This window comes from Sceloporus undulatus, chromosome 1 (assembly GCF_019175285.1).
Source record: "Sceloporus undulatus isolate JIND9_A2432 ecotype Alabama chromosome 1, SceUnd_v1.1, whole genome shotgun sequence".
Taxonomy (NCBI): domain Eukaryota; kingdom Metazoa; phylum Chordata; class Lepidosauria; order Squamata; family Phrynosomatidae; genus Sceloporus; species Sceloporus undulatus.
This window is the reverse complement of record NC_056522.1, coordinates 257,281,104-257,292,657: the sequence shown is the minus strand read 5'-3', so window position 1 is coordinate 257,292,657 and position 11,554 is coordinate 257,281,104. Positions and strand designations below refer to the sequence as shown.

General features: G+C 45.6%; 1 protein-coding gene across 1 annotated transcript; it reads right to left on the bottom strand.

Annotated features, from left to right (window-relative positions):
• Positions 1-8,993: 8,993 nt before the first annotated feature.
• On the bottom strand, positions 8,994-9,935 carry LOC121926289 (olfactory receptor 9G4-like). Its single transcript, XM_042459147.1, has one exon. The coding sequence runs from the start codon at positions 9,933-9,935 to the stop codon at positions 8,994-8,996; it is 942 nt and encodes a 313-aa protein (XP_042315081.1).
• Positions 9,936-11,554: the final 1,619 nt, after the last annotated feature.

Genomic DNA, 11,554 nt, shown 5'->3' with positions numbered 1-11,554 from the left:
TTGTTGTTGTTGCTGCTGCTGTTGTTGGACCTCCAAGTCATTTCCGATTGATGCTGACCTTCAGCTGAACCTAGCATGGGGTTTTCTTGCCCAGATTGCTTCAGGGGAGGTTTGCCATGGTTTCCCCCTGAGGCTGAGAGAGTGTGACTCGCCCACAGTGGGCTTCCATGGCCAAGAAGGGAGGCAAACCCTGGACTCCAGATACCACCCTCTTTACTGTTATAGGGCTATTGTTCCACTTTAACTGCCTCCTGTGGAATCCTGGGATTTGTAGTTCAAGGAGAGTAATTTAGAATCCTCAGCCAGAGAGCTCTTAGGCTTCACTGAACTGCAAACCCCAGAATCCAACAGCAGTGAAAGGGGCACAAGAGCGCCGTCAAAGCATAATGCGATATTGCCCATAAGGCAACCCGATCACAAGATTTTCTTGATAAGATTGGTTCACATGAGGTTTGTCATTGTTTTTCCCTGAGGCTGAGAGAATGTGACCTACCCAAGGTCACCCAGTGGGCTTCCATGGCTGAGCTGGGGATCAAACTCTGGACTCCAGAGAGTCCACTATCACAGGGTTTTCTTGGCAAGACTGGTTCAGAGGCAGGGTGACTAGATGTCCTACTTTTCTAGGTTATGCCCTCCATTCCAACCTTCTGTCAAGGAGGAATTCCCAGGCAGCCTCCATTTGGAGCAGGACCAATAATCATGCATTTATTTTTCTGTGAGTGGTTTTTAATTTGATCCCATCCTCCATTTGTGCTGAATGTTCTACATTTTTCTGCAGTGCCTTGCCCTCCTTTGCAGTTAGGACATCTGTATCAGAGGAGATTAAGCCAAGGCCCTCCCCTGAGGCTGAGAGAGTGTGACTTGGCCAAAGTCACCCAGTGAGTTTCCATGGCTGAGCCAGGATTTGAACCCTGGTCTCCAGAGTTGAACACTACCATGCAGGGTGAAGCAATCCTGCATTAAGGCTGACTGTGGAAATGAAAAGATTTCCACTACAGCCCAGGCAGACAAGAGTGCCAAGGGAGCAGAGGGGCCTACTCTTCTGCCTTTCCTGAACAGTCAACAGGATCTCCTCCCTTTGCCAAAAACTGCAAACAGCTGGAGTTGGGCCAAAACCCTCTCTGAACTCGCTTGGAGAGGATCAAGGGAGAGGGATAGGCTGCTCAAGGGACGGTCCTTACAGATCCAGGGTGACCAGATGCCCATAATCACCAAGGAGGAGAAGGCACCACAAAATGGGGAACATTCAAGAAAAACGGGGGACATCCCAAAACAAAAGCTAAAAACACTCTCATAAATATAAACCCATGTTTCTTAGCCATGCTCAAAATGGAGACTGAATGGAGGATATGTCCTGGAAAGGGAGGACCTCTGGTCACCCTGTATGGATCTCTTCTTTTAGAAAATGTGTAAAGGTTTTTACACACCTCATTCTGGCATTCTGTGTGTGTCACAGTCCTGAGAACCTTACGATCTCATCAGCACTGCAAGCAAGAAAAACAAGAGTGGCCCACAATTCCAGCAATGTAAGAACTATGGAAAGGCCACCAAAACCAAGGGAGATAAGATGGGAGGGTTTTTTTTTTTATGTTTGAACTATTTAGTCCCTGCTTCAACTCTCCCGCACTACAACCTTCCCCTCTCATCTGTCTCATGAGATAAATCATATTGATCAGTCTTAGGCTCCATGCTATGAAATCCTGGGATTTGTAGTTTGCTGTGGTACCAGAGCTCTCTGACAGGGAAGACTCATTGGTGTTTATCACACGGAGGTTTTTGCAGCTTTTTGCAGCTGAGATCCGACATGACTGTGGGTCCAACAATGTGAATTCACGCGATAACGTGATGTGTTATCACATGCGTTTCCTTTCTATGGGGGGTCCTTTCGTGGCGCTTTTGCAGTGAATCCAAAGTGACTCCTCATTTTGATGAATTCGGAAAAAAGTGAATTCACAGAATTCGCTTCCAAGCTAACTTCGATTTCACTCTGAATTGGTCTGGTGTGGAATGCAACTTTGCTTCTGCTCTGGTACACCAACACAAACCCCCTGAGCTGCAAATTTCCCATGATGCAGCGCTGCAATTTTCCCCCATTTCCTTTTGGTGGTCCTTTCACTTTCAGGGCAACTTTCAGGGCAACTCGGTTTTTCTGGAATATATACATGTGTGTATGTGCGTGAATGTGAATATACAGATATGTCTGTCTGTTGGTCGATCTATCTCTCTCTCTCTCTCTATCTATCTATCTATGTGTGTGTTGAAATTGCTGAAATGGAACGGAAAATTAAAAAGGGGGATGAAGAAGACACAGAAATATTCACAAGGCAAATATTCACGCAATTATGCAAAACAGGGTACAAGAACTTGTGCCCCTTTTCACCTCGGAAATGTACAAGGTCATGATGTGTTTAGACCCCCACTGAGCATGCGCAAGGGCTCTGATTCGAATCGTTTAATCCGTATGGTATACAACGGTGTGGTAATACAATTTGCACTCACTCCTCTTTGCATGAATCCGCATCACATGACTTGCCTTGGATTCAATTCCCCCTCGTTTTGGAAGGGCAATGGAAGGGCAACCAGGAGTGATGAAACATTCACGTTACAACGTGAATTTGCATAGCTGAACCAGGATTCACCCCGGATTTGAGCTTCAAAAACCTCTGTGTGATAAACACCATTGTCTCACAAAACTACAAATCCCAGAATCCCATCGCATTGAGCCATGGCAGTTAAAGCGGTGTCAAAATGCATTATTTCTGAAGTGCAGAAACCTAAAATAGATAAATGGGATTTATCGCTAGAGGCAAGTGAAGTGGGTGGAGGCTGAGGTGAGTGTCAAAACAGAGACTAGTAGTTCAAACATACAAAGAAAATCCACATATTATCCACTTGGTTTTACAGGCCTTTCCATAGTTCCCCAGCAGCTGGATTTGTGGGTAATTCCTGTTTCTATAGCTTGGTTGTTGCTGTTGTTTTAAATTACAAAAGGTCCAAAACACACGGCAGAAATAATCCAGTTTGAGACTGCTTTAACTGCCCTGGCTCAATGCTACAGAATTCTGGGAACTGTAGTTCTGTGAGACATTTAGCCTTCTCTGTCAGAGAGCTCTGGTGCCACAATAAATTACAATTCCAGGATTCCCTAGCACTGAGCCTAGGCAGTTATAGAGATGCCAAACTGGATTATTTCTTCAGTGTATTCTGGGCCTTACTTGTTTTATGTGTTTTGTATATGTGTTTTGATCCTCATATGCTCTTTAAGGGGTACAGTATAACCACCAAAGGCAGCCTGTAATTAACTCTAGACAAAAAGGGGTATTAGTAGAGCTGTAATGTAACAAAGTACATGTTACAAAGCTCTGAACACACTCGAGCTTGTCAACATTCTTCTTCAGTTGTGGTGCCCAGAACTGGACACAGTATTCCAGGTGAGGTCTGACCATAGCAGAATAGAATGGCACCATTACTTTCTTTGATCTAGACATTATTATTCTATTGATGCAGCCTAGCATCTCATTGGCTTTTTTAGTTACTGCATCAGACTGTTGCCTTATGTTCAATTTGTGGTCAACTAGGACTCCTAGATCCCTTTCACATGTACTCTTGTCAAGCCAGATTTCCCCCATCCTATATCTATGCATTTCATTTTTTCTGCCTAAGTGTACCTTACATTTCTCTGTGTTGAAATTCATTTGTTAGTTTTGTCCCAGCTTTCTAATCTATTAAAGTAATTTTGAATTTTGTTCCTGTCCTATGGGATATTAGCTATTCCTCCTAATTTGGTGTCATCTGCAAATTTGATAAGCATGTCCTCTATTCTTTCATCCAAGTCATTGATAAAGATATTGAATAGCACTGGGCCCAGGACAGAACCCTGTGGCACCTGACAGTTACTTCTTTCCAGGATGAAGAGGAGCTATTGCTGAGCACCCTTTGAGTTTGGCCCTTCAACCAATTTCAGTTCCACCTAACAGTTGCATTGTCTAAACCACATTTTACTAGCTTGTTTGGCAGAATATAATGGGGGATTTTGTCAAAGGCCTTAATGAAATCAAAGTATGCTACAGTCAGCATTCCCCTCATCTACCAAACTGATAATTTTATCCAAAAAAAAAAAAAAAAAAAAAGGAGATCAGATTAGTCTGGCATCACTTGTTTTTGAGAAACCCATGTTGACTTTTAGTGATCACAGCATTCATTTCTAAGTGCTCATGATTTATTCTAGAATCTTCCCTGGTATTGGTGTCAAATGATTGGGTGGTAATTATTTGGGTCATCTTTCCACCCTTTTTGAACCAGGGACATTTGCTCTCCTTGAGTCTGCTGGGATTTCTCCTGTTCTCCAGGAGTTCTCAAAATGATTGTCAGTGGCTCTGAGATTACTTCTGCCAGGTCTTTTAAAGGTCTGGGAACTAAGCTTTATGGGCAATGACTGAGGAATATGTATATGCTTAATTTGTAGAAGAGAGGTCCGAGAGGTGACGCGATAGCTATTTTCAAATATCTGAAGGGATGTCATGTAGAAGATGGAGCAAGGTTGTTTTCTGTTGCTCCAGAGACTAGAACATGAACCAATGGATTCAAAATACAAGAAGAGAGATTCCATCTAAAGATTAGGAAGAACTATTATACGTATTGTAGGAGCTGTTCAACAGTGGAATAGATTGCCTTGGCAGGTGGTAGCCTTCCCATCTTTCCAGGTCTTTGTACAGAGGTTGGATGGGCATCTCTCAAAAGTGCTGTAATTGTGTATACCTGCATGACAGGGGATTGGACTGGATGACTCTCATGGTCTCTTCCAACTCTATGATTCTATGAAATAAGCCAGAATTTTTTTTAATTCTTTGAGTTTTACAGCACAATCCTATGTATATGTACTCAGACATTAGCTTGCTCCCTTGTAATTAGAACTGCTACAGTAGTTTATTAATGTAGTCATCTTATTAGTTTTGAATGTGTACAGATGTCTATATGCATGAAAAGAATATAGCTTAAGCAAGAAGTATGTTTTCTTGGGTTTTAGATATTAGAACAAAGGGAAAGAGAAGTGAAGCAATCCAGTTTCTATTCCTTATTCTAAAAAGAACCCAGGCATCAAAGCAGTAACAAGAGGAAGCTGATTTCTAAAGCAACTCCACTCCAGCAGCATTCTTTGACTCAAGCATCCCTGTATGTATTATGGTTGTTAAATCAATGGGTTGTTCTTGACTTTTAGCTTCTTTTCTGCTGCAGCTTTGATACCCCTTTTTTTCACTAAATATTATATAGCTACCAATCTCAGAAGCTAAACAGAATGAAGCCTGGTTAGTACTTGGATGGGGGATCTCCAGGTGCTGAGGAAGGCAATGGCAAACCACCTCTGAGTGTTGCTTGCTTAAGTAAATCCTATTAAATTCATGGGTTTACCAAAAGTTGACAGGCTTCTTGAAGGTATGCACATACACACACCACTGTGGGATCCAAATATCAGGGGTCAGGAATGATGAGCGCACCATTTTGCAAGACTTCATGGACACCAAGCCCTCCCCAGAGAGATTAGTCTTTTTCTACAATTTTTTAAAATTGTGGAAATGGGTGACCATGATTCAGGTAGAGGGAAGCAATGAAATCATAATAGAAAAAGACAAACTGTCCAATTTCAAATATATAAAGTCTGTAAAGAATGTTAGTGTTTCAGCTCCAGAAATTTCTGGATCAAACAGGTTTTCTCTACAGCCTTTCCAAGTATGGGTTTCAGGCTAATTTTAAGGTAGGAAACTGCCATAGTTGCCCTGCCGACATCTGTGTGCATCCCCAAATGTGAGGACCTCTACTTGTCCAATTGATATGACGCCAATACTACAATAATAAAATAATGGTGGGCAGAGTCTTCGTTTGTATATGATTGTGGGGGAGCGCTACATGACCGGGGTCTATTCCAGGAAGGCCTGCCGGAAGAGATCCGTCTTGATAGCTTTCTTGAATCTCTCCAGGTTGGCAATTTGACAGATCTTGTCCAGCAGGCCGTTCCATAAAGTGAGAGCGATTGCGGAAAAAGTCCTCTGGGAGGTCGCCGTCAATCTGGTCTTTGTGGACTGCAACAAATTCCTCCCAGAGGATCTGAGGTTACAGGGCGGATTGTACGGAAGGAGGTGATTCCTTAAGTAGGTTGGGCCCAAGCCATGGAGGGCTTTAAAGGTAATGACCAACACCTTGTACTGTGCTCGGAAACGAATAGGCAACCAGTGGAGTGATTTCAATATAGGTGTAATATGGTCACTCCTAGTTGTTCCTGTAATCAATCTGGCTGCCATATTCTGCACCAGTTGAAGTTTCTGGACTAGGCACAAGCGTTGCCACATGTAGAGCGCATTGCAAAAATCAAGTCTTGAGGTTACCAGTGCATGTACTACCGTTTTGAGGTCTCCCCGTTCCAGGAAAGGGTGCAGCTGACGTATCAGCTGGAGCTGATAACAGGCACTCTTGACCATTGCATTCACCTGATTTCTCATCTGAAGCAACGAGTCGAGAAGCACATCTAAGCTGCGAACACAGTCCTTTGAGGGGAGCATGAACCCCTCGAGGACTGGAGGTTGCGGCCCCTACCATAAGTACTTCTGTTTTGTCTGGATTCAGCTTGAGCTTGTTTTCCCTCATCCAGTCCATTACTGCTGCAAGGCATTGATTGAGGGGAGAAATGCCATCTTGTAGATATAAAAGGGAAGAGTAAGTGACTGGGAAGTCAGTTAAGTGAAGTGAGTTCAGTTCAAGAGAGTTCAGTTCAAGAGAGTTCTGGTCAGGGGAGTTCAGTGCAGAGTAGCTGAGGGGGAGTTTAAGAGAAGTGAAGAGAATTCAAAGGAATTGGAAGGAAATGAGTTGAGAGAAGGATACTGAATGGGAGAGAAAGTGTATTGGGGATTGCAAAGAGGAAACTGTGAAACGCCTGCAGCTGTAATATTTATGTAGCCATACCACCTTGGAACTATTCTACCAAAGTTACATTCTTGCTAAATGTTATTCAATAAAGTCAGTGTTTATTTGTTACATCAGAAGCCTCTGCCTGTGTACATAAACCATATAGCCACATAAAAATGTGCTACCGAATATTAAACTTACAAGAAGAATACACTTGGGACACTAACCCTTATACATTTGGAGAAAGCTGGACAGGCGTCATTGACAAGGGGCCTTCTAGTAAGTAAGTGGTAAAAGGTAACCTCAAGACATATAGAGGAGGTCTCGCATGACATATTGATGCCAAGCAGTAGGATCGACAGATTCAGTGGAGGGATCAAGAGATCTAGTGTGATATCTACTGAATCAATGCTTTTTGAGCTTGGATTACATCTGGATAGATCCCTTTACTTACTCTTTTAACATCTAATGCTTCATGACTCCTTGGGCCTTATCACACGTGGGAGGTTTGCAGCTCAGATCCGCAGTCACTCCTTTTCTAGCAACGCGAAACGTGATGTTTTTTCACACCAGATGTAGAGTCACTCCTGTCTAGCAATGCGAATTCACGTTAAAATGTGATGTTTTACCACACCTGGTTGTCTTTCCATTGCCCTTCCAAATCAAGGGGGAAGCAGAGTCAGTTTGATTCCAAGCAAGTCACGTGATGCTGATTCAAGCAAAGCGTGGTGAGTGCACATTGTATTACCACACCGGAACATACTTTGAGGGTTCAATGATTTCAATCGGCCCCCTTGCACATGCTCAATGGGGATCTGGACGCTGTCATCCTTCCCTGCCCCCTCCTTAGCTGTCATCCTTCATTGGGGGGGAAGGAGCAGTCAGAGGATAATGGGATAGGTGGCAGGGGGTCACTGGGGCCAGGATTGGGATGAAGGAGCAGTCAGGGGATTATGGGATAGGTGGCAGGAGCAGTCAGGGAGTGATGGGATAGGTGCCAGGACGTCACTGGGGCCAGGATCGGGATGAAGGAGCAGTCAGGGGATTATGGGATAGGTGGCAGGGGGTCACTGGGGCCAGGATCAGGATGCAGGAGCAGTCAGGGAATGATGGGATAGGTGGCAGGAGGTCACTTGGGCCAGGATCAGGATGAAGGAGAAATCAGGGGATGATGACTGGTGGCAGGGAGTCACTGGGGCCAGGATTGGGATGGAGGAGCAGTCAGGAGGTGATGGGATAGGTGGCAGGGGGTCACTGGGGCCAGGATCGGGATGAAGGAGCAGTGAGGGGATTATGGGATAGGTGACAGGGGGTCACTGGGGCCAGGATCAGGATGAAGGAGCAGTCAGGGGATGATTGGATGGGTGGCAGGGGGTGACTGAAGTCAGGATCGGGATGAAGGAGCAGTCAGGGGATTCCTCTGCCCCAGCTTGGATTCGCCCCTTTTCACTCGCTGCCCCTCACTCCTGGAACCTTCTTCCCACGCGAGCAAGGGCCATCACTTCTTTAACCAGCTTCAAAACAGAGTGTCTGTTTAACACATTCACGTTATGACGTGAATTCACATCGTTTGACCCACAATCACGTCAGATCTGAGCTGCAAAAAGCTCCAAAAACCTCTGTGTGATAAACACCCTTGTGTGTTATCTCAGACTGGCTGTCACTCTTCCCTTCTCCAAATAGGAGAGACATTGCCTAAGGGAGATTTTGTTGTTGTGTGCCTTCAGATTGTTTCCAGTTTATGGCTCATGGGGTTTTCCAGGCAAGATTTGTTCAGAGATTTGCCATTGCCTTCCCCTAGGCGGAGAGCATGTCACTTGCCCAAGGTCACCCAGTGGGTTTCATGACCAAGCTGGGAATTGAACCCTGGTCTCCAGTGTCATAGTCCCCCACTCAAACCACCACACCACGTTGGCTCTCTTAAGGGGAGATTATGGGAATTGAAAGTTTGAGTTGCTAATGTGCAGCATTAATGTGAAGCCACCAATTTGGTCTCCTGGCCCTTACATGAGAATAATAAAGGACACCAGAGCACAGTTCTTCATCCCTGTTATCTGTAATCTGTATTGTGTGGGCAAAAGGAACAGTATTGCCATTCATTTTGTTACTATGACTCTCCCCAGCACTTTCTTGAAAGCATCCTTCACATCTTTGTTGCGCAAGCTATAAATCAAGGGGTTGACCAAAGGATTGAGGACAGTGTAGAACAAAGCATTTGCCTTGTCCCAGTTTGGAGTGTGCTGGGAGCTAGGTCGCGAATACATGAATAGGATGGAGCCATAGAAAAGGGAAACTGACAAGAGGTGAGCAGAGCATGTGGAGAAGGCTTTGTGCCGCCCTGCTGCTGAGTGGATGCGTACAATGGCAGCCACAATGCCCACATAAGAGCCCAGGATGAGCATGGTGGTTGCCAGCACATTGCAACCAATGACAGTAGCCAAAATGAGCTCATAGACCTGGGTATCGTCACATGCCATCTTCACAAGTGGTGGAGCATCGCAAAAGTAGTGGTTGATTATGTTACTCCCACAGAAGCGTAGGCGGAAGGTGTTACCTGTGTGCATAACAGCATTGGCAAAGCCAGCTACAAAAGATCCTATGACCATCTGGATGCAGAGCTTCTTGGGCATGGCGGTGGCATAGAGGAGTGGTTTGCAGATGGCCACATAGCGGTCATATGCCATGACGGCCAGCAAGAAACATTCGCTGTAGGCCAAGCCAGCAGAGAAGAAGAACTGGGCTGCACAGCCAGCAAGGGATATGACCTTGTTCTTGGATACGCAATCAGACAAGATTCTGGGAGTGTAGACTGAGGAATACCAGATGTCCAGAAAGGAGAGGCTGCCCACAAAGAAGTACATGGGTGTGTGTAGACGGGAATCCATGTAGATCAGTGTCATGAGACCAAGGTTTCCAGTCAGTGTTAGAGTATATGAGATCAGGAACAGCACAAAGAAGAAGATCTGCAAGAGGGGATCTTCTGTGAAACCCACCAAGACGAAACTGGTAAGTAGTGTCCAGTTGCCTTCCATTTCCATTATATCCTTAGACACCACCTGTGGCTGCAAGGAAGGGTGATCACAACTGTCATTTGGAGGAACAAGTTACAAATGCCCTTTTGGTGTGATTCTACTAAAACTGCTCTTGTTCAAGTTTTTCAAAGGTTTTAATAAATATTTTTGGTTCATTGCATCCATATAAAGGTATCATCACACGCATCTCGCCATACAGCCTTTACTTAATGTACACTGAGTGTGATGTGTTAAAAACACTGATAGTTTTTGACACTTCCAAAAGACTCTTTTCTGCTCCCTTACTTGCATGCTTAGAGTTTCTGTTCATGGCACCTGCATCATAACAACTCTCTTCCTTCCTTCAGATTCCTCCTTAGCACCTCCCATCTTTCTCACAAAATGTTTGGCACAACCCCTCAGTGGCCATGTCTTGCAAAGTGTAAAAAAAGGAAACAACTCTTCCAACTCTATGATTCTATGATTCTATGCTCTGTTGTTTACCTTTCTTCCACTTTCCCCTTGCTGTGTTGGGTTCCATGTGTCACAGTTTAGATTCTATTCTCCTTGAGCAGGAAGTTGTTTTTACTTTTACAGATGGAGTGGGCAATTGTCAGAGTTGAGGAGCCACATTTGTCTCCCTGGGGCCCTGGGGAGCCACACACTTCTCTACCACCACATATCCACAAAACATAAATTCTTTATTTTTTATTTTAAAAAAAGCACTCTAATGCACCCTAGGGGAACAACATGTGACAATTTTGCCACCTTTTGCCCTCCCTTGACCATTCTAGACCAGGAAAGCAAGTGACCAGAATTGGGGGGGGCACTTAGAGGTCATTCGCACTGGCAGGATGAATTGCTTCCTGATTCGCTTCTGCCCCAGTTTTGAAAGCGATTCAAAAAAGTCCCCAGTTTGCAATATGAAAGGGGATCTTTCCTTACTCCAGTCCATGCGATTTAATTTGCTGTGATTTTTGTCCCCACTTGCAGCGCAGCTTCATAATCCCCAGTCAATCAACCGCGACGTAAGCATCTTGGAAATGGGGGGGGGGGGGTTTGGAGGCTGAGAGAGTGTGATCTGAGGCTTTCCCCAAACCTCCTCCTTTCCCATGATGAGCCAAGCCAAGTAGGAGCCAAGCCATGGAGCACGCCACCTGCTCCTGCCCTCCCTCAGAGACCCTGGCCCAGGCCCACAATTCCTCTGCTCAGAGCCAGGCGGCTCCAGCCTCAGAGGGAGGTGGTAGACCAGGAGCCCACCCTACCTGGCCTCCCTCACGCTGGTGCCGGAGTCAAGCCACACTCCTGGTGGACTGGGACCTGGTGCCAGCACCACCACCACACCGCCTCCTGCCCCACTGGACCCTCCACTGCTGAGGAGCTTGCCACCAACCCTCCTCCTGGCCATGCACATGCCAGAACTTGTGCCAATGCCCTTCCTTGCTTCCCTACTTTCCCAGCCAGGTCCCGGTCCAGCCGGAGTGTGGCTTGATTCCAGCACCGGTGTGAGGGAGGCTGGGCAGAGTGGGCTCCTGGTCCACCGCCTCCCTCCCTCGCGCCAGTGCCAGAGCCAAGTCACACACCAGCTGGACTGGGACCTGGCTAGGAAAGAAGGGAAGTGAGTGAGGGCATGGGCATGAGCTTTG